Source organism: Dryobates pubescens, chromosome 10 (assembly GCF_014839835.1).
Source record: "Dryobates pubescens isolate bDryPub1 chromosome 10, bDryPub1.pri, whole genome shotgun sequence".
In the NCBI taxonomy this organism is placed as follows: Eukaryota; Metazoa; Chordata; class Aves; order Piciformes; family Picidae; genus Dryobates; species Dryobates pubescens.
The window spans coordinates 15,256,655-15,278,467 of record NC_071621.1 but is presented as its reverse complement, the minus strand read 5'-3'; the positions used below and the strand labels follow the sequence as shown (position 1 = coordinate 15,278,467).

The following is a 21,813-nucleotide window of genomic DNA, read 5'->3' as shown; positions in this document are numbered from 1 at the left end:
GGCTCTTCCTGAAGATCATTGAGTCCTACCACTATCCAACTCTACACATGCAGGAGCATGTCCAGAGCAGGGCCATGAGGATGAGCAGAGGGCTGGAGCTCCTCTGCTATGAGGACAGACTGAGAGAGTTGGGGTTGTTCAGTCTGGAGAAGAGAAGGCTGCAGGGAGACCTTCCTGTGGCCTTCCAGTATCTGCAGGGGGCTGCAAGAAAGCTGGGGAGGGACTTTTCAAGATGTCAGGAAGTGACAGGACTAGGGAGAATGGAGCAAAACTAGAAATGGGTAGCTTCAGATTGGATGTTAGGAAGAAGTTCTTCAGCATGAGGGTGGTGAGACACTGGCACAGGTTGCCCAGGGAGGTGGTGGAAGCCTCATCCCTGGAGGTTTTGAAGGCCAGGCTGGATGTGGCTGTGAGCAACCTGCTGTAGTGTGAGGTGACCCTGCCCATGGCAATGGGGGTTGGAACTAAATGACCCTTTCCAATCCTAACAATTCCAAGATTCAAACCAGCTAGGAATAAAGGGAGACTTGGACCCATTGTTTGGTTTTATTTGTTTATTTATTTCTTCTTTCTGTGACTTTACTGAATATAAACCAAGGCACAGCCATGCTAACTGCAGTACACAGATCCTGGTGACAGCAGCTTCTCAGTGCTTGAGGGACAAGAGAAACTGCCACTCAACTCTGATCATCAACTTTATTGTTTGCCAGCCAGACAAGACACATTTCATGCAGACTATACTTTTGCTCCAACTATAAGTTTGCTCCAACTATACTTTTGCTCCAGCTATAAGTTTGCTTCAACTTCTGCTCGGCAGGAAGGCCTCAGCTTCACGTGGGCTGGTCCTGCACTAAGGTACATGGTTCTTGGTCTGTAGCACCACTTGTTTTCTCAGGGGTCCTGGAAGCAGAAGAAAAGAGCATCATTGCCAGGCTGTCAGGGCAGTCAGCTGGAGCACAGCACCGAAATGCCACCCACCGCGTTGGTGACGAGCGGCTCTGCAGAGCGCTCCCCCAGGCAAACCCCGTGTCTGTGCTATATCCTCAGGCTGGTTGGTGAGCCTGCTCCTGGTTCCAAACCTCATGAATATCCATGTCTCGTGACTGGAGCTCTTGACTTTTTTTTGGCCTGGTTCAAAAGGCCCCAGGATCAGGCCCACCCATCAGCTGTGGAAGCAAAATAACTGCTTGCCAATTGATTATAACCTGCGTCGAACGAGCACCTCGCTGGCAAATTGTCTCACAAAGAAGCAGTTCCCTCAAGGATGATGGTGAAACCCCTAAACAAAGCAGGTGAGCCAAGCTCTCGTGCTGCTCAGGAAGCACCTGGTGCCTGTTAAAACAACCAACAGGAAAGCAAGGCCAGCCAACACATGCTTAACCCCCATTTGAGAGCACCCCTCCTTCTCAAGGCCCCCAGGAAACATCAGGAGGTGATGGTGGCACCAAGGTGTTGGATGCCTTGTAGGATGAGTTCTGGGGACAGTTCTGTACCTGGGGTAATCTTGGATGGGAGCGTAAGGGAACAAAGCCAGGGAGTTAGTGTAGATGCTGCCAGGAGCTCTGAATGGATGCTGGGGAAGAAGGTTGGGTGTTGAAGCGCAGAGGGAGAGAGAAGGAAGGGAAGATCTGTAGGGAACAAGGCAATCAGTCTTCATTAGGAGAGAGAAAGAGCAGAAGGACCTCCAGGGATGAGGAGAGATGTGTGATGGATAGAGGGGGATCTGTGAGGCTGCAGAAAGCAGATGGAGAGGCAGAAGAGACCTGCTCAGATTTCAAACAGGCAGCTTTGCACGGCAGTTGCACCAAGTGACTGTGGAGAACCCTCTTTGTCCCCCAGCCTGACACTGGCTTTGTGTGGGGAATGGTCCCAGCCAGTAGGTTAAAGGAGAGGAGAGGCTGATATCATGGCCAAGAGAAGGGGTGCTACATGGCATCTATGACAGACCATAGATGGCCACAGAATCTATGATGTGCTACCTCCTTGGCCTATGAAGTCAGCCCAACTCAAATATGTGAGTCTAACCGTCCCTGCCCGGGAGGCTCATGGGGTAGGACCATGTGGAGGGCCCTGGGAGGACAGCTGTAGAAATACTCACCCTCATCCTGCTCTCCATGCTTACACTGAAGAGACATTTGCTGCCAGAAGCTGCTGGCAGAGCTCTGTAAGGCCTTTCCCCTGTGTCCCCAGTGTAGGAAAACAGCTGAGTCCTTCCAACTTACCAGTTCCTATGGGAATGAGGTGCAAGGGACTAGGGGGAAATGCAGGGCAGCTCCTCTTTGGAAAGATGCCCCACCATCAAGAAAAACCAGGTCCATGTACAGACATCTGCTAGGACAAGACCTGTTGGTCTCTGGAGGAGGTTGGAGGTACCTGCACATCCTTGCCACTGCAGGCTGTGCCCAAGGACACTTCCATGTGCAAGCTGGGCAGGTTGAAGGCCACTCCAGATGCCAAGCCAGCCCCCTCTGAGCACAGCTTCACATCTGATCTAACAAGTGAGGATGCAGTAACCATGAGGAGAGAGAGCTCAGGTCTTCTGCTACCCTGGTACCAGTGTGTATGTGATCATCCAGGTTGTAGGTGTGTCAACACCAGACTAATCACACCTCTTCCTTGGTGTCTTGCTGCTGCCCTGTATTTCACAAGAGAGCTTGAATCTACCCCTAGATCAGCATGAGTTGTTTGAAATTACCTCACATCAACGTTTTCCCTTAGCCCCTGCTAGTGTCACCAAGAGAATTCACTCTTCTCAGCAGCCTTCATCTGGCACCTCTTCTGCTGAGGCAGCCAAGAGAGTTGGTGCATGCAGTGCAGGTTTGCATGGTGGCTGCTGCTTCATTTTCATCCCTTGGCTCCTTCCTTGTGAGGATGTGCATCCTTCAGCCATGTATTCCAGGCTGGCTAAGATCCAGCCTCCTGGAGGAGAAACAGGCTGCGTTCCATCTCCATCCCCTGGCTGCTGCTTTGTTTGCATCCAGTGCAGAGAATTGTGTGATGTCCTTCCCAGTAGAGTTCCTTCCACACCTGGTTTAGACTGGAAGGGGGAGGTAGTGGCATTATTTTCCCCAAGAACTGGTATCCAGGGACAACATGGCATTGTCACCAGGAGGAGAGCACCTCGGGAAGAGTGAGCTGGGAAGGTGCAAACCAGAAGGTTCAAAGGAAAGCCTGAAGCATAAGAAGTCCTTAACACACCTAGCAGCAACATCTACAAAACATCTTTGTCTCAGCCAAGCAAGGAAAGAGTTTGGAGCTCTTTGCCCTCAGGAAGGCTGCCACTGGCCAACTGTGGAGCTAATTATGTGATGTGGCAAGGTGAGAAATGCAGAAGAGACGAACTGCAGGTGACAGATCACCGCTTGGGTCACATCTAAGAGAGATATGCAGAAAGAGTAGGAAACTCAGCTGGGATCCATTTCCCAGAGGTCTGGAAATAACCAATGGATGACCACCTCATGGCCTCTTGGCTGGTCCTGGTGCAACTACAGGGAGTTGGGGTCTTGGGACTTAGGGTCTAAGCTTGCTTCTGACAGTGATGGGCTCCAGCAACATCATCCTGTTCCACACAGATGTGGAAGACCTCCTCAGGGCTCATGTCTCTTCATCTGGGGGTTCAGGTCTTGATGTTTTGCTGGCCTCATATAGATGCAGAGAATTGTTTCAGCTGGGAAAGACCTTCAAGCTCATGGAGTCCAACCATCAACCCAACACCACCATGCCCACTAAGCCATGTCTCAAAGTTCTACATGGGTTTTGAACACCTCCAGACATATCACTCCAGCAGCTCCTGAAAGAGATGATGGCATTTATCCTCTTCTACAAAGTTATCTTCATTCAAAGCAGTTCAAGTATTTAGGAGCTGTTGTGAGTCCTTGGAGACAGAACCAACTCCAGGCACGTGGACAATTAAAAGCTGCCTTCCAGAGCAGCTAGAAGCAGCTGGAATCTCCTGCTGGTGGCTTAGGAAAAGCAAACCAGCTCCAGGCACACAGAGCTGGGAAACTGGGTGATGAAAAAGAACCATGAGAAATCTGTCCCTTCCTTCCCAGAGGATTCAGGTGGCTCTCCTCTGTGAGTTCTCTTGGTTAGAGCCCTCACCCAGGAGGACATTGGCAGGTTGATGATCCTCAGAAAACACAAACTCATTGATTCCTGGACAAATGCAATGAAGTTGTAGGATGCATTGAGTCACTTCTGTCGGCTTTGTTGCCCCTTGTGCACTGAAGTTCGCTGCCTGTGACAAAACACCAAGTCTTTGACCTGGAAAATGTCCTTAATCACAGAATCACCAAGGTTGGAAGAGACCTCAAAGATCATCAAGTCCAACCTGTCACCACAGACCTCATCACTAAACCATGGCACCAAGTGCCACGTCCAATCCCCTCTTGAACCCCTCCAGGGATGGTGACTCCATCACCTGCACTAGTCTCAGCTACCCTCCTTGGAAGAGGCAACAGCATCAAATAGTGAGGCTTGAAGTGTGAGTTCCAGCAGGGAAGCAAAGAACTTCAGCATAGGTCTGTCTCTAAGCAAGCAGAGGGGTTGCTATTGCTTGCCCTGGAAAGGTGCAGCACTTTGGGAACAGCAAGGGCTGAAGGACAGGAAAGCACCTGCTGAAGTCTGACCTGGGGTGGGCAACAAGGAGCTTCAGAGTTTAAACAAAGGTCCACCAGATATGAAAGCTCTTAGAAAGCTCTGCTAGCAGAAATTTAGAAGGCTTCTATGGGCCTCCAAGGTCAGCTGGGGACTTCAGTGGGGCACAGAAATCATAGAACCATAGCATGTTTGGGCTGGAAGGGGCCTTAAGGATTACCTAGCTCCAACACCCTGCTATGAGCCCTTAGGGAAACCTTCCAGTAGAGCAGGTTGCTCAAAGCCCCATCCAAGCTGGCTTTGGACTCTCCCAGGGATGGGGCATCCCCAGCTTCTCTGGGCAACCTCTTACAGTGTCTGTCCACTCTCACTGTAAAGAATTTCTTCCCAATATAAAATGTCAATTTCCCCTCTCTTGGTTTAGAAGTGTCACCCACTGTCCTATCACTCCACTCCCTGATCTAGAGTCCCTCTTCAGTTTTCCTGTAGGCCCTTCTGAATTACTGGAAGGCTGCTATCAGGTGTCCCTGGAGCCTTCCCTTCCCCAGGCTGAATAACCCCAACTGTGTCCTCATAAGGTAGGCTTGTCCTAAATATTCTCCAGCTCGTAAAACTGTGCAGCTGAGATTTTTTGAGGGTTGTTTTAGGTTATTCTAGAGCCTCTTGGTGTCTATAGGTTGGAGAAGGAGGCAGCAGCACTGTGAAAGCACAGCAGATGGGAGCAGGTCACGGCACACAGGAAAGGACACAGGACATTACCTGCACTAAGATATCCTCTTTCCACTGCTTGTTTCTGGTATCTATACTGAAACCCCTACAGTTTGGAGATGTCAAGCACAGCCCAGCTGAAGGTCTTACTTGTCCTGGAGGACTGGTCTTCTGCACTTATTTAATTTCCTCTGACTTACACAGTACAGCTGAAGGAAGTCCAGGGCCCCAAACACTGCCTGATCCAACTCCCATCCATGTCCACCAACTAACTTCAGTCTGGCCTTGAGTTAGGTCTTTCTGGCCCATGATACCAGACTGATGGCCATGCTGTGAGCTCAGCTGCTCACTCAGCACAAGGAGACTTCTTGGCTTTCAGGCAGGGTGGTGTCACATCACTGTCAGTGGGGGTCACAAGAAGGCAGAGGAACTGAGCTGCTCCTGTAACTTGCCCCGTGTGCAGGGAGCACCTGGGAAGGAGCATCGTCTCCATGTGCACTGAGAGCTCCAGCCAGCACAGACCAAACTAGCACTGTCAGGCAATAAATTAGGACAAGGAAGCAGCAAGGAGCCACCTGGGACTTAGTGACAATTAGGTCCCTGCTGTAGTCACAGGTTGAAGGGACCACGGGAAGGTCTGGTCCTAGCCTGGGATGGAGGAAGCAGATGTTCAGGGCACCTTCCGAAGCACATGAAGCCTCCTGGGCATCCATCTCTGCAACATGTCCTGCTGCTGAACCAGCTTCTGCTTCATCCCCTGAGAGGTGCATCTGCTTGGATTTCCACTGACACACTTCTGCCCACTGTTCTCTGAACTGCAGTCCCTTTACCATCAGCTGCTGCTGCTCTGGGCTACAAGATTTCTCCTTCATTCTCCTCAGTCACTGCTTTTGTTGAGCCACCTGCCAGCCCAGGACATCTCTGCAGGAAGCTGAAGAAAGGCCAAACTCTTTTAGCAGTTGCACCAGAATTGCAAAGGACAGAAGGTGACACAAGGCTGAATATGCTGGGCTCCTACACGGGCAACAGAGCTTGGCTCTGTGGCTGTGAAAAAAAGAGAAGCAAGCAAGGTACCAGGGGACAAAACCATGAGCAGAGTCATCCAAAGACAGTGGAGAAAGCTCAGGCAGGCAGACCAGCTGCTGAACAACTGGCCACGAGGACAGACACACAGTGCGCTGGCAGACACGATCTACTGAAGCCACACCAAGGAATGAGAGAGAGAAAAGGGCAGCTGGTTGCTGAGGTATTGTTTATTCTAAGCAGTGAACCTTGTCACACAGTACAGGCAAAGGTTTACAGACCAAGAGAGACAGGACATGAGACTGTAACTTGGACAGGATGGGTAGGAGAAGGCCTCTGGTAGAGCTGGGGAATTAGGATGATGTGGAGGGGAAAGATGCTGGAGGGAGAGAAGTTGGAGAAAGGGAGAGGCTGGAGAAAGGGAGAGGCTGGAGAAAGGGAGAGGCTGGAGAAAGGGAGAGGTGAGAGAAGCAGTAGAGAGATGGACATGGAAAAGCTGTCAGGAAAGGTGGAGGGAAAACTCTTGTGAAAGTGAGAAGGAAGAGCAGCATGGTGGGGCAGAGGGAGTTTGGTGAAGGCACTGAAGATTGCATGGGAAGGAGAGGACAGGGACAAAGAAGTCTGAGCAGCAATGAGACTTAGGGCGAGGGAAGAGGGGCAAGGAGGTGCACTCACTGCCCCACTCCCCCAAAGCACTACCTACTTCATTAAGCTAAAGTTGCCTTGCTGGCTCCTGTCCCTGGTGATAAACCTCTTGGCTCCAAACAAGGTGGCCTCAGCTGAATCAGTGCTCAGCTGGGTACTAAATCCTGAACTAGGCCAAGAGGTCAGTCCAATGACCAGGGGACAGCTCTCAGGATTCTCCTGTCTAGACCATTGGGTGCTGGCAGCACCAAGCACTCCTGGGTGGCTTTTCACTGGTGAGGTTGGATCCATCTGGCACAGCACTCATGGGTTAAGATCTCTTCCACCACATGCCGTGCAGGGTGCTTCTCACCCTCTGCTGTGATCCAGCTCTCCAGGCCTCTCTCAGAGCCAGGCAGGGCATAGAAAGCATTGGGTTGGAAGGGATCTTCAAAGGTCATGCAGGTCTCCAAAGGAGATATGTGAAGAGCAAGCCTTTGCTCAGGGGCTCAAGGTTGCTTCTCATCTCAGTCTAGCTTGGGGTGGGAGGTGGGCAGATAACAGTGAAGGGGTTTCAGAAATGTTTCTCCCTTTCCATCTCTCCCTTCATTGAACTGCTGGCACTGAGGGAAGGGTGACTGCTCCTCAGGGCTCTCATGCACAGCCAGGATCTGTCAGCACCCCTTAGCCATCATTCTTCCAGTGGCTGGTTCTTGCCATTGGGATTTCCTTGCAGCAGACTCCCTGTAGGGAAAACTAAAGCTGATGTTTTGAAAAGCATGAAGCTGCCTTCAGTCCATGAGCAGGCTTGTCTTTTATCCTTGTGCTCACATCACAAGACAGCCACGGTCAGGAAGCTGTTTCCAAGGCACCCTGCAACAGAAATGGAGACTGTTGGCAAAGCAATCCACAGCCCACAACCATCCACCAGTCCTGAAGGGCTCAGAGCTGGGCTAGCCCTCGGTGCAGCCCTGTGAGCTTGTGAGTAGCCCCAGGGGCAGTGGTGGAATTGCTCCCAACCCAGAAAGCTCACATGAATCACAGAACCATTAAGGTTGGAAAAGACCTCTAAGATCATCAAGGCCAACACTACCGTGGCCACTAAATCATGTCTGAAGTGCCATGTCCAGATGTGGGGTGTTTTTGAATAAGGGTAAATGGAAGCAGGCTGTCAACCCCCCTCAATGGGCTCAAACTTACCATGACACTGCTGGAAAGAGGGAGAGCTGAAGCCCAGGTTTGGATACCACACTATTTTCCAGCTGTGCATAAGACATGGTTCTTAGTCTTGAACATGGCCACACCAGGGAATTTCTTCTTCCTGCACAGCTCCTCTTCTTTACTTGATGTTGCTGCTGGTGTCATTGGGGATGGTGGTTGCTCCTTGGATGTTGGGAGGTATCAGCTACAGCAGAGACATCTTCTTAAGAAGTCTCTCTCCTGCACTGGCTCATCTCTACATAAGCCCTAAATCCAACACAAGAGGCTACATTTCTTTGAGGGCTGACATGCCAGCTGATGAAATATCCATCCATTACTCATCCTTTGACCTTGCTTTACCAGTCAGGGATGCCATGATGATGAGGTTTTCAAAGGAAGCTCTGAGATTTGCAAGTGGCAGGACCAGTAAATTTCATTCCTGAGCCCAAGGCAATTACGCTCCTGGGAATGGGGGGGACGGAGAGCATCAAGCAGGAAATTCTTCATCCCCCCCACGCACAAGGCTTCTGGGGGTGTGTGCTGAAGCCCTCAGCACACAATGCCCTTGAAAGCAACTGATCACAGCCAGAAACATGATAGTCACCCCTCATGGGGCTGCTCACACTGTGCAGTCCCTCTGCAAAGCCATGCTCAGACCCTCTGTTATGGAGAGCTTGAGAAGCAGACTTGACTCTTTCAACATGTCAGTATTTCCTCTCCCTTAATTGTCCTCACACCCTGACACCAACATGGACAATTAGAACCATTTTTACTCCAGCCAGCATCTCCACACTCAATGATCTTCTAAGTCAAAGCACTGCATTTTTAGCAGCCCATCTCCACTGCTCTGAGAGCAGCCCTTGGACACAGGTGAGCAGTGCCAGCCTCCAAAGACTTGGCAAGGATTAAGAGTTGAGTCAGACAGTGATGGTCAGAGACCAGGGAGTCAAGGTCTGTCATCAGCCCAGCAGGTCCTACTGTCTCTTAGAAATACATCCTGGTCTTTTGGGGCTTCAGGATTTGCAATGCTGAGCAAGCTCAGAGAGCAATAGGGCAGCCAGGGCACATTTTCCAGCACTGAGTGTGGGCAGCTGGGTAGGACCAGCTGGCTCACCCACCCATGTTGCAGCATGGAGAAGACCCTGGTGTCTGTTTGTCATGGGAGGCAGATGTTGTTGGCCAGCATGGGCTGTCATAGATAAGCCTCCTCAACAACCAGTCTTTTAGTAACAATCATTTTCTCCACTACCAGCTGTGGAGGAGTGAAATGAATAAATCCCAGGGCCTACAGCTCAGCTAAACCACTTTGAAGACCATGTAGTGATGTCTGATTGATGAGGGGATGAAGGTGGTGGAGAAGGGAGGGGGAAGGTAGGGTGATACAGCAGGCCATCAGAAAGCAGCATTGTTGTTAGCAGGTAGTCAGAGATGGAATAAATTCAGGAAGTGCTCTGTAAACCAGGCAGAGATGAGAAATAGCACCCAGAAATGGTCAGGCAGAACAGGGTTAGTGTTCCATGGAAGTCATCAGAGCTAAGGTGGAGGAGAGGTTTCAAAATGCAACCCCCCTGTGGTGGGCAATTTTTCCCAGGTCAGTGGGGATGTTATTGGAATAACCACTCAGAAAGAAGAGATGATTAGCAATAAAGATCACAGGAAGGAGCTTACAAGGCCAGTTCAAAGGAGATGAAGCTAAGATTAGGGGGTTTGGGTTGGAAAGGACCTTTAGAGGTCATCTAGTCCAACCATGCTGCAGTGAGCAGGGACATCATCAACTAAATCAAGCAGTGCCCTCAGCTCTGCTTTCTTCTCAACCACCAATTTCTCCAGCCAGCCAATGCTTTCAGGAACACAAAGGCAGTGCTTTGCACTTCCACAGTCACTGCTGAGTGCCTGTTCCAGGTGGCTTGGCTTGCAGCATACTCAAAGTGCTCAACCCAAGAACTTGCCACCTCCTTAATGAGGGCTCATAGCCCCTTGACCCCTCTCAGGGGCTTTTGAGGTGGTTTGGGGCCCAAGCAAAAGCTGCAGGCAGTTGGGAAAGGGTGTGCAATTGAATGACCTCATCCACATCACCTCCCCTCCCTCCAGCTCTCAATGGGGCTTGGTTTCTGCTCCCTGATCCAATGCAATGTGGACACGAGCAGCAGCAGCCTGCATGCAGGTCACTCACCACATGAACCCTCAAGATGCTGCAGAGGTAGGAAACAAAAGCCAACTACCTGCTCCATCCACAGGTCCATCTTCACACGTGCAAACACTTAGCTCTCACATCAGGCTAGGCTGAGGTCTGCAGCCATCTAAAGGGAGTAGTCAAGCCTGGGACAGCTCAGTTATCCCTAGGGTGGGCATGGCAGTGGTGGCTCTAAGCAACACAAACCTGCTCGGGGTGGGGGGAGGGAGGGTTTCTTTCACTGAGCTGTGCTTCTTATTGAGAAAACAAGATCCAGGAGGTGGTATTTGTCTTTAGCATTTATTTATCATTGGGAAAAAAAAAAATGAAAGGAAGAAGAAGAAAAAAAAAAAAGAAGAGAAGAAAGAAAAGATAAAACTAAAAAGAAAAGAAAACCCTTTGAGCAAGCAAAGATCATCACAAGCACGTCACAATCAATTGGCTATACATTAACTTGTGGTGGGGGGTTGTGTGTGGAGGGGGAAGGGAAGGGAAGTAGGGGCAGGGGATTATGTGTTTTCGTGGGTTTCACTCTCATCAGAACAGCAAGACTGGAAAAAGCACCGAGGAGGAGGTGTGTGCTTAACACGGTTACAGAGAGAGACAATCGGTGAGATCGCAACCAAACCCAGGCCACAAAATGTTAATTAGACACTTCGGATCCACCTCCAAGAGGCAAGAGTCGGTGGAAGTCATGGATGGGAGCCAGGTTTTTGCGTCCCTCCTCCGGGGGAGGGGGCGGGGAGGGAGCGGGGAGAGGATCGCGTCGCAAAGGAGGCAGCAGGTGATCGGCGTTGCAAAAGCGCTGGGGGAAACGCAGGAGCTGGGGCAGCAGTTAGCACCAATTGGTTGTTGTTGGTTGTTTCGTTTGTGTTGCAGAAAGGAGTTAACAGGTACAGCACAGTGAGAAATGAGAAAGCAAGCAAGAAACAGCAGAGGAGCTTTCACAGGGTCCAAAAAAAAAAAAAAAGAAAGAAAAAGGCAAAACATTTCTCTTCTTCTTTTTTTTTTGTTGTTGTCGTTAACAAGGAAAGCAAAGTACTACAAATCGGCGGTGGAACAGAACCAGCCTTGTGGAAAACACAGAACCAGCAGAGCACTTTTCCCCCTCAGTGGGGTTGACAAGCTCAAGAGTCCAAAGTGAACTTGAAACAGCGGAGATTGGGTCTCCTTTCTGGTAATACCTGAGTGGGATGGCTGGGCATAAAGTCTGTGGAAGGTAGAGCAACGCAGAGCTTTCGCCCTGAGGTCTCTCGACTCTGCTGCGGTTTCCTGGCATTCAGTGCAGCGCTAGAAGCTGTTTGGGTGGATGTGGACGACCCGGGGCAGAGGGAATCAAGGCTAGGATTTCTATCCCTGTCTTGTGGCTAGCTGAAAGGGAGGGCCCCAGGTCCTACCAGTTTCCCAGGTTCTTTCTGCAAAGATTGAAGCCTTCCAAGGATCATTCATCCCCACCCAAAGAGGTGGTCGAAACAGGGAGCTCAATGGCCCTTGGAAAAGCTCTTCAGTAGAGAGGGAATTTAGACCACTGGCTAGAACTTCAGACCTAGCTTTGTGGTTAGATGCCACCAAAAAAGGTTCATGTATCAAGGAAACCTAAGGCCATGTTCTGACCTCTCACTGTGCATGTTTAATTCAAGCACTGTGATGGATGAGAAGAAACAACTCTGAAGCCCAAGGTGTTTGATCCAGTGTCATGCAGGTGCTTGGATTAGGTAGTCTGAGCATCTTAATGCTCTTCTTTGGGCAACATTTGGTTACCTTTGGGTTTAAGGGCTCAATTCCCAGTGAATCACAGAATCATTCAGGTTGGAAAAGGCCCTCAGGATTACCAAGTCCAACCGAAATTGAAATCAAGGTGAAATGGTGGCAAGTGTGGTGTTCAGATTCAGATCCAAACAACAGAAGGGAGAATTGTTTGGCATGGCCTTAGGCAGAGTGAGCTCAGTGTGTTGGGCTGTTGGTAACGGCCTGTGTGCCTTCCTGACATGTCCTGCCTGCTGCGACATGTCGTCACCGCGGCTCTTGCCTCTAGCTTGTGATAGGAAAGGATGCTACTGAGGAGGGTGAAGATGCATGAAGCATCTAAATGCCAAGGAATAACAGCAAGTCTTGGAAGCTCAGGCTTTTCTCTGGCCCAGCTGTCCCTCGTGCGACGGCCGGGGGTGGGAAGAGCTGGGGGCTGCGCTCTTCTCCGCCAGCTCAACGCAAGCCTTTCGCCGAGCTGCTCCGGAGACAGAGCTGAGCAAGCGCTGCAAGGAGCTTCTGAGCACTCAGGAAAGCAATGGTCAGTATGGACAGGGCAGCATCTACATGGAACATGCACATCAAAACCAAACCAAGGAGAGGAAAGAAAAGGAGGGGGAGGAAAAAGGAAAGAAAAAAAGCACTACGTTCGCAAAGATTTTCCACAGTTTTACTTCCTGGAGGATTTCCCTGGTTTCCTCCTAAACATTGGAGGCTTAAATATATATATTTCTATATATATGCATATATGAATATATATTTTTCCACATACACAACCTGACTAGCTCATAGCACACAGTTCTACCACAGCTAAGCTTGGAGGTACACCACTGACTTCAGAAACACTACACTGAACTTAATACTCAAAAGGGTTTCGGCTGTTAGCGCAAGGCAAACAGGACACATCACACAGCACACTGAACTTGGCATTGCTTCATCACTAAGGCCAGCAAACATCACACTATCTGCATACCACAGAGCTTTCCCTCCTCCTCTTTGGAAACCACCTCTCAGCTTCGGAGCCTGTTGTGTTTCCAAAAGACCCAACTCCCAACGGGGTGAGACCTCAAAAAGGGGACTGCTCGCCCTCTCAGCCCATCCCTTCTTCTCTTGGGATGGTTTCACATCTCTAAAATGCCCTAGAAGCAAGGCTTTCCTCGTTCCAACACCTCTACAACACCACAGTTCTGATACTCTCCTCTTACACCACCTCCCTCCCCTACTTCCCATCTCTCTCTCTGTTCTTTGTGAAAAAAACAATCACCGGGTTGGAGAAGATCTTCAGATCATTGAATCCAACCATAAGTCCTTCCCTATGGTTTGAAAGGTTCAAAAGCTGGACTGAGTCTTGGGATAGAAATAATGAGCTGCAAAAATAAAGGAGAAGCCTGCCTCCTGACCTGGGGTTACTCTGCTGCAGGAGAGTTTAACCACTCAGTTTGGTGGGATCAAGACCAAACCTTAAGTGTTTAGGACCCAATCCAGGAGTTAGGCATGTACATTAGGATTGGGACCATTCCTCTCCCACCTCCCATTGACCCAGCCACACAGAATCACAGAGTGGTAGGGGTTTGGAAGGGACCTCTGGAGATCATCTAGTGCACCCTCCCTGCCAGATTCTGGGGCATGGGTTGCCAGGCTGTTAGGCCAGCTGACAAATGGTCCTGCTGTGTTTCCAGCTTCCAAAGTGGTTTTGCTGGGCATGGGTATTTCCTAGAGTAAAAGCACAGCAAATAGGATTGAAACCCTGAGATCTTGCCTGGAGGGAGTCTAGGGATCCCAGAACTGATTTATGTCTCTCTTAGGATGCTTAGAAGCCAACATCAACTCCAACAGCTGGTAGAGTCAAAACAAGTGGGGGCTGACACCTCTGTCCAGCCCTGCTGACTCACTTCTTTCCACTCCTTAGAAGGTAAGGTCTGCAAACCAAACCTCTTTTGGAATTCTAGCTCTGTCTGCTGGCACCCCAGAAGTGAAGAGAGCAGACCAAGAGTCAAACCAAACTAGGAATAACTTCAAAAGATCCACAACTCAGGGGAAACAATAGGGAAGAACAACCTGCTGAGAACCTGACCTGCCACATGCTCGGGAAGTCTTCACTGCTCTCTGCTCCTTCCCTCGCTCCTTCTTGATTTAAATCAAGGACTTCAAAGTGGTGTTGATGGTGAAGCTACCTTGATGCAGCCAGACCTACTTCCCAGCTAACCTAGGGGAGGATCTGGCCCTTTATTTGCATGGGATCTCCTTTCCCATTGCTTCTTGGAGCAACAGTCCCCCCAGTGTCACCAGGGGAAACCTCTGTTCCTGGCCACACCACTGATCCTAGTGGATTTACAGCAGATCCACAGCACCATGAACGAACCTCTGGTCCTCTCTGTCTCCAAAGCCTTTCACCTTGGCGACACCGGTGGGAAGCAACCGACCAACAGCCAACCCCTAAAAGGGCCTCGTGGGAGCCTTCCCTGGCTCAAGGACCAATGCCACACCATCAAAGCACTGAAGGACCAAGCCTGAGGTAAGGGACAGGCTTTTGGACACGCTCACAGCTGATCCATCACCTTCATCTCCTACGACCCTCGCTCGTCCCTCACTCTGTGCAGAGCCGTGTCGTGCAGGCAAAGCAAGACCAACCTGACCTCAGAAAACAAGGATTCCCTAATCCTCCTTGGAAATAAAACAGAAAAGCTTCTAATACAATCAGATCCAAAAGAAAAAAAAAGAGAGAGAGAAAAAAAAAAGCCAAAGAAAAGCAGATTAGAAGCCTCTAATTAATTTTGTGGCCTTTATTTAATCAAAGGAGAAAAAAAAAAAAGGAAGAAACAAAACTAAAAGAAAAGGGAAAAGAGGAAAAAAAAAAAGGGGGGGGGGTGGAAAGAAGGGGGAAAAGAAAGAAAGAAAAGGGAAAAAGAAGAAAGGAGAAAGAAAGGAAAGTGCAGTGACATTTACTCTTTTGCCTCAGCCAGTTTATTGTTCATCTCTTTACTTTTCTCCTTGTCCTCTGGCTTTGCTGTGTTGGAGGTCTCGGCACTCTTTTTCTTGGCAGCCCGGCCAGATGCAATCTGCTTGTCTTTGGCCTTTTTCAGAGGTTTATGGCTTGTGGTGGTCTTTTTTGGTTTGGAAGGCTTTACACTAGGTTTCTCCACCTGCACGGAGGGCAACAGGCAAAAGGACAACACAGAGATGGACAGAGAAGGGAGAGAGAGACAAGGACAGGTAGAGAAGAGGGTTTAGGTCAGAAACAGCAGGAATGTTGCTTATCTACTCAGCCCTGCCCTGCCCTGCCCTGCCATGAAGGGAGGGGAGCAGCTGGGTGCCAATTCCTCCCATGGTCTTGGTGGCCTACAGTCACAGTGCTCCTGAATCATAGAACCATAGAACCACAGAATCACAGAATCATAGCTTCATAGAGTCACAGAATCATAGCATCATAGATTCATAGAGTCACAGAATCATAGCATCATAGAATGGTTTGGGTTGGAAGGGACCTCTATAGGTCATCCAGTCCAACCCCTTTGCAGTCATCAAGGACATCACCCACTAGATCAGGTTGCTCAGAGCTTTGTCAAGCCTGATCTTCAATATCTCCATGGATGGGGCCTCAACTATCTCTCTGGGCAACCTGTGCCAGTGTTCCACCACCCTCACAGTAAAGACCTTGTTCCAACCTAAAAGGCAGCAAAGCCCATTGTGTACAGATTAGATACAGCAGGGTAAATAGGAGGGGGATTATTGATCATTTTATCAATTCCTAACCTCAGGAGAAGCTTTGCAAGCCCTCAGGGGATTGGGTCTATCTGTGGTGAAGCAGAGAAATGAATCATAGAGTTGTTTTGGATGAAAAAGGCCTCTAAGAGTCCAACTCTGACTCTGCCAAGGCTGTTGCTGAGCCATGTCCCTCAGCACCACATCTCTGCCTCTTTTATACACCTCCTGGGATGGGGATTCAGCCACCTCCCTGGGGAGCCTGTTCCAGTGTTTGAGAATCCTTCAGTGAAGTTTCTTCTAGTATCCAACCTAAACCTCCCTTGGATGAACAAGCCCAACTCTCTCAGCCTGCCCTCACAGCAGAGGAGCTCCAGTTCCCTGATCGTCTTCATGGTCTCCTTTGTGTTACGTTGGGGGCCCCAGAAACTGAACACAGTACTCCAGGTGAGGTCCCACCCAGAACAGAGCAGGGCAGAGGGAGAGAATCATCTCCCTGGACCTCCTTGGCCATGTTGCTTTGGCTGCAGCTCAGGATACAATCACTTTTTATGGACCACGAGTGCACACTGCCAACTGATATTCAGTTTCTCATCCACCATCATTGAATCATAGAATTGCTAGGGTTGGAAAGGACCTCAAAGATCATCCAGTTCCAAGCCCCTGCCATGGACAGGGACACCTCACACCAGATCAGGTTGCTCAGATCCACATCCAGCCTGGCGTTAAAACCTCCAGGGATGAGGCTTCCTCCACCTCCCATCACCTTCAAAGTGGAGCCCTAAACACACCAACTGAATCACAGAATCAACCAGGTTGGGAAAGACCTCAGAGATCATCAACTCCAACCTATTACCTCATACCTAACCCCTCCTGACAGCTAAACCATGGCTCCAAGTGCCACATCCAATCCTTTTTTGAACCCCTCCAGGGACGGTGACTCCACCACCTCCCTGGGCAGCACATCCCAATGGCCAATTACTCTCTCTGGGAAGAACTTTCTCCTCACCTCAAGCCTCAACTTCCCCTGGTGCAGCTTGAGACTGTGTCCTCTTGTTCTGGTGCTGGTTGCCTGGGAGAAGAGACCAACCCCCTCCCGGCCACAACCTCCCTTCAGGTAGTTGTAGAGAGCAATGAGGTCTACCAGCTGCTCCGAAACGAAGCTGCCACAGAAGGGGAATGAGAGGAGGCAGCCTCCAGCCCAGCCTTACTATGTTGGGACACCTCCCAGCAGGAGCTGGGTGCCTTCTGCCAGGTTTCTCACCTTTGGTGGTTCTTTGTAGGGCTCACTGTAGAGGGTGCGTATCCTCCTGCGCTCCAGGTATTTGTTGTCGGCTGGAGAGGGCTTACTGGTTTCCCCCTTGAACTGGGCGCTGTAACTGGTCTCGTGGGTCATTTTCTCCTCTGGAGGCTTGTACTGGGGCTTTGCTTTTATAGCTTTCACAGGCTTGATGTCTACCCAGGGTCTGAACTCGTTTCTGTAGATCAAGTACACACACACAAAAAAACAAAACAAAAGAAAGAGGTTAGCACAGCATAGCATAGCATAGCATAGCATAGCATGGAAGGGAACAGAATAGAATAGAATGACATGGCATGGCATGGCATGGCATAGAACAGAATAGAATAGAATAGAATAGAATAGAATAGAATAGAATAGAATAGAATAGAATAGACCAGGCTGGAGGAGACCTTCAAGATCATCCTGTCCAACCCATCATCCAACACCACCTAATCAACTAAACCATGCAACCAAGCACCCCATAAAGTCTCCTCCTGAACACCTCCAGTGATGGTGACTCCACCACCTCCCTGGGCAGCCATTCCAATGGGCAATCACTCTCTCTGTGTAGAACTTCTTCCTCACATCCAGCCTAAACCTCCCCTGGTGCAGCCTGAGACTGTGTCCTCTTGTTCTGGTGCTGGCTGCCTGGGAGAAGAGACCAACCTCTGCCTGTCTACAGCCTCCCTTAAGGTAGTTGTAGAGAGCAATAAGGTCACCCCTGAGTCTCCTCTTCTCCAGGCTAAGCAACCCCAGCTCCCTCACTCTCTCCTCATAGGGCTGTGTTCCAAACCCCTCACCAATTTTGTTGCCCTTCTCTGGACACCTTCCAGCAAGTCAACATCCTTCCTAAACTGAGGGGTCCAGAACTGGACACAGTGCAATGTACAGGGGCAGAATTACCTCCCTGCTCCTGCTGGCCACACTGTTCCTGATGCAGGCCAGGATGCCATTGGCCCTCCTGGCTGCCTGGGCACACTGCAGGCTCATGTTCAGCCTACCATCGACCAGCACCCCCAGGTCCCTCTCTGCCTGGCTGCTCTCCAGCCACTCTGACCCCAGCCTGTAGCACTGCCTGGGGTTGCTGTGGCCAATGTGCAGAACCTGGCACTTGGATGTGTTCAGTCTCATGCCCTTGGACTCTGCCCATCTGTCCAGCCTGTTGAGGTCCCTCTGCAGAGCTCTCCTACCCTCTAGCAGATCAAGGTTGAGGAGTGAAACCAACAGCACAGTAGTGTCAATGGGGGAATGGAATCCCCCTTCATTCAACACGATCTTTGGCCTCCAGCCAGGCAGGTTTTGCAAAGAAACCACTTCCCAACATTATTTTTTACCTCATCCAAAAAATCAGCAACACATTAGGTGAAAGTCCAATGAAATTTGGTCTATTAAAGCAGAATCACAGAATGTTACAGGTTGGAAGGGACCTCTAGAGATCACTGAATTCAAGCCCTGGTCTAAAGCAGGAATCTCAGAATGGTCTGGGTTGGAAGGGACCTACAAAGGTCATCCAGTCCAAGCCCCTCTGCACTCAGCAGGGACATCCTCAACCAGATCAGGATGCCCAGAGCCCTGTCCAGCCTCACCTTCAACATCTCCAGGGATGAAGCCCTAACCACCTCCCTGGGCAACCTGTTCCAGTGTTCCACCACCCTCATGGGGCAGAACTCGTTCCTCACATCCAATCTAAATCTGCTCTTCCTTACTTTGAAGCCATTGCCTCTCGTCCTGTCCCTGCAGGCCTTTGGGACCAGTCTTTCTCCATCCTTCTTGTAGCCCCCTTTAGCTACTGGCAGGCTGCTATTAGGTCTCCCCAGAGCCTCCTCTTCTCCAGGCTGAACACCCCCAGCTCCTTCAGCCTGTCCTTGTAGCAGAGGTGCTCCAACCCCCCGATCAGCTCCTCTGTTAGTAGCCTTCCTATGTCTGGAACCCCAGTTCCAGATGTAGGAAGGCTGCTAACAGAGTTGAACACAGCTTAATGTAGAATCAGAGAATGCTTTGGCTTGGAAGAGTTCTTTAAAAGCCATCCAGTCCAACCTCCTCTTGCACTGAGCAGAGACATCTTCAACTGGAGCAGAGTTGCTCTGAGCTCCCCCAAAAACTGACCTGGAATGTTTTCAGTGCTGGGACATTTATCACTTTTCTGGGCAATGTCATCTTGAAGGTGGTTGGGGCCCCATCTCTGGAGATATTCAAGGTGAGGCTCTGGCAACCTGATCTAGAGCAGCTTGCTCAAGGCCCCATCCAACCTGGCCTTGCACAGGGAGGGGACATCCATGGCCTCCCTGGGCAACCTGTTCCAGTGCCTCCCCACCCTCGCTGGCAAGAATTTCATCCTAATCTCCAGTGTAAATGTGCCCTTCTCAAGCTTCCATCCATTCCCTCTTGTCCTATCACTACAATCCCTTGTAAAAAGTCCCTTCCTGGCTTTCTTGTAGGCCCCCTTCAAGTCTGCTCGAAGGTCTCCTTGCATGGTGACTGTGTGTTTGTGGTAGTCCATACAGACTGGCCAACACAATCAGTGGAGTTTGGAGAACCCTTCCCTATGCCAAAGATGGGTGACTGCTTTAGGATGAGCTGAATCCCTCTTTGGGCTCTGCTGACTGACCAGAACTCCACTCATGAGAATGCAAACATCAATCTGTGAGCCAAATCCCACTTCCAACTCTCCATCCTTTCTTGGTGTTGATTCCTCCTACATCTGCTCTTTCTTTGTCCTCTATTTCTTCATTTCTCTCCCTTTCTTTTGCTCTTCAGCTCTTCTTGGGCTTGGATAATGCTGCCAAAGGCCCAGAGAAAGTCCCTTCATGAAATGTTGCACTGAAAGGACAATGCATGAAAGGGCTCATTTGTGTCCCCTTGGTTCCTGATCACTGAATGCCATCCATTTCCCCACAGATATTTCTCTGCAGCCCAAAAAGGAGAAGAACTCTTCCTGCATGAAGGCTTGGGAGAAAGGAAGAGGAAACATCTTTAAAGAACTGGATTGAAGAAGTCAAGACACCACTGACAAAGTTCAACCCAAGCTTCTCAGAAGCCTCCTAGAAACCACTTTTGTTCCAAAGCAGACTGTAAATTTCCAGCTGGGTTCTGAAAGGAAACAAAACCATACCCTGATTCTCTCTGCCCGTGTCTTTCTGCCACTCATGTCCTTCCCTAACAGCTTCTGAACAGGTTAGATACTTTCCATCGTATTTGTGGCAGAGGTAGAAAGCTCAGAGGTGAAAATCATAGTATCATAGAATGTCAGAGGCTGGAAGGGACCTCCAGAGATCATCAGGTCCAACCCCCCTGCCAAAAGCAGCATCACCAAGGGGAATCTGCACAGGAAGGCATCCAGGTGGCTTTGGAAAGTCTCCTGAGAAGGAGACTCCACAACCTCTCTGGGCAGCCTGCTCCAGGCCTCTGGCACCCTCACTGGGAAGAAGTTTCTCCTCCTGCTGAGCTGAAACCTTCTGTGTTCAAGTTTGTATCCATTGCTCCTTGGCTTATTGCTGTGCAGCACCCAAGAGAGCTTGGCCCCCTCCACTTGACACCCACCCCTCAGAGACTGAGAGACATTGATCAGATCCCCTCTCAGCCTTCTCTTCTCCACACTAAACAGCCCCAGGGCTCTCAGTCTCTCTTCACAGGGCAGATGCTCAAGTCCCCTAAGCATCCTCCTGGCTCTCCCTTGGACTCTCTCCATCAGGTCTCTGTCTCTCTTGCACTGGGGAGCCCAGAACTGGACACAGGATTGCAGCTGTGGTCTCAGCAGGGCAGAGCAGAGGGGCAGAAGAACCTCCCTGGCCCTGAGGGCCACACTTCTCTTGCTGCAGCCCAGGATGCCATTGGCTCTCTTGGCCACGAAGGCACATTGCTGTCCCATGCAGAACTTGCTGCCCAGCAGCACTCCAAGGTCTTTCTCTGTGGAGCTGCTCTCCAGCAGGGCAGCCTCTAACCTGTCCTGGTGCCTGCTGTTACTCCTCCCCAGGTGCAGAACCCTGCACTTGTCCTTATTGAACTCCATGAGGTTTGCCTGCACCCAGCTCTCAGTCTGTCCCGCTCTGGATGGATGGCAGCACAGCCTGAGAGGTGTCAGCCAACCCCCTTCCAGTTTTGTCTCTTTGGTGAACTTGCTGAGGGTGCACTCAATCCCCTCCTCCAGGTCACTGATAATCACAACACCTTTCCTCAAAACCAGCTAGTAGGCACAGGAGGGACATCCAAATGGTGACCTTTAGGTGAGGGAAAACTCATTTTCTCACTCATTCAGAGGCCAGGTGGCCAGCCAGCCCACAGGTCCACCAGCAAACCTGAGCACAGCTTGCACCTACAGAAGCAAAGACCAAGGATGGAGCCTGCAGTACCATACACAGAGAGGCTGGAATTGAAAGGTGGAAAACAAACCAGCATCTGATTGTTCTGCTGCTCATAAAATGCTGGCTTACAAGGTGGGGGAGCTTTGAATCAGCATAATGGTATTTGTTACCATAGTGCTGGCAACCTCATTATGGGCTGCATTATGCAAAGAGTCAGGCTGCTCCCTGCAGAGCCCATGGTCTCTGTAGACAAGGCAGGCTCAGGAGGTGGGGAAGTTGGCAGTCTCACCACTCCTGCTAAGCTACAACCACTAAACCACATCCCTCAGCACCACATCAATGTATCTTTTGAAGCCTTCAGGAATGGGGACTCCACCACCTCCCTGGACAGCCTGAGAACCCTCTCTGTGAGGAAAATATTCCTAATATCCAACCTGAACCCCCCTGGCTTAGTGAAC

The 21,813-nt window shown here is 50.3% G+C and overlaps 1 protein-coding gene across 1 annotated transcript in view; it reads right to left on the bottom strand.

Moving 5' to 3' along the window:
* Positions 1–577: 577 nt before the first annotated feature.
* Positions 578–21,813, bottom strand: part of MAP6 (microtubule associated protein 6) — a 64,292-nt gene continuing 43,056 nt past the window's right edge. Inside the window, exons 2-4 of the mRNA XM_009902908.2 lie at positions 17,037–17,250; positions 15,017–15,213; positions 578–900 (exon numbers count right to left, since the gene is read on the bottom strand). Coding sequence (XP_009901210.2) covers positions 831–900; positions 15,017–15,213; positions 17,037–17,250 — 481 coding nt within the window. The 3' untranslated portion in view covers positions 578–830. The remainder of the gene's footprint in view (positions 901–15,016; positions 15,214–17,036; positions 17,251–21,813) is intronic.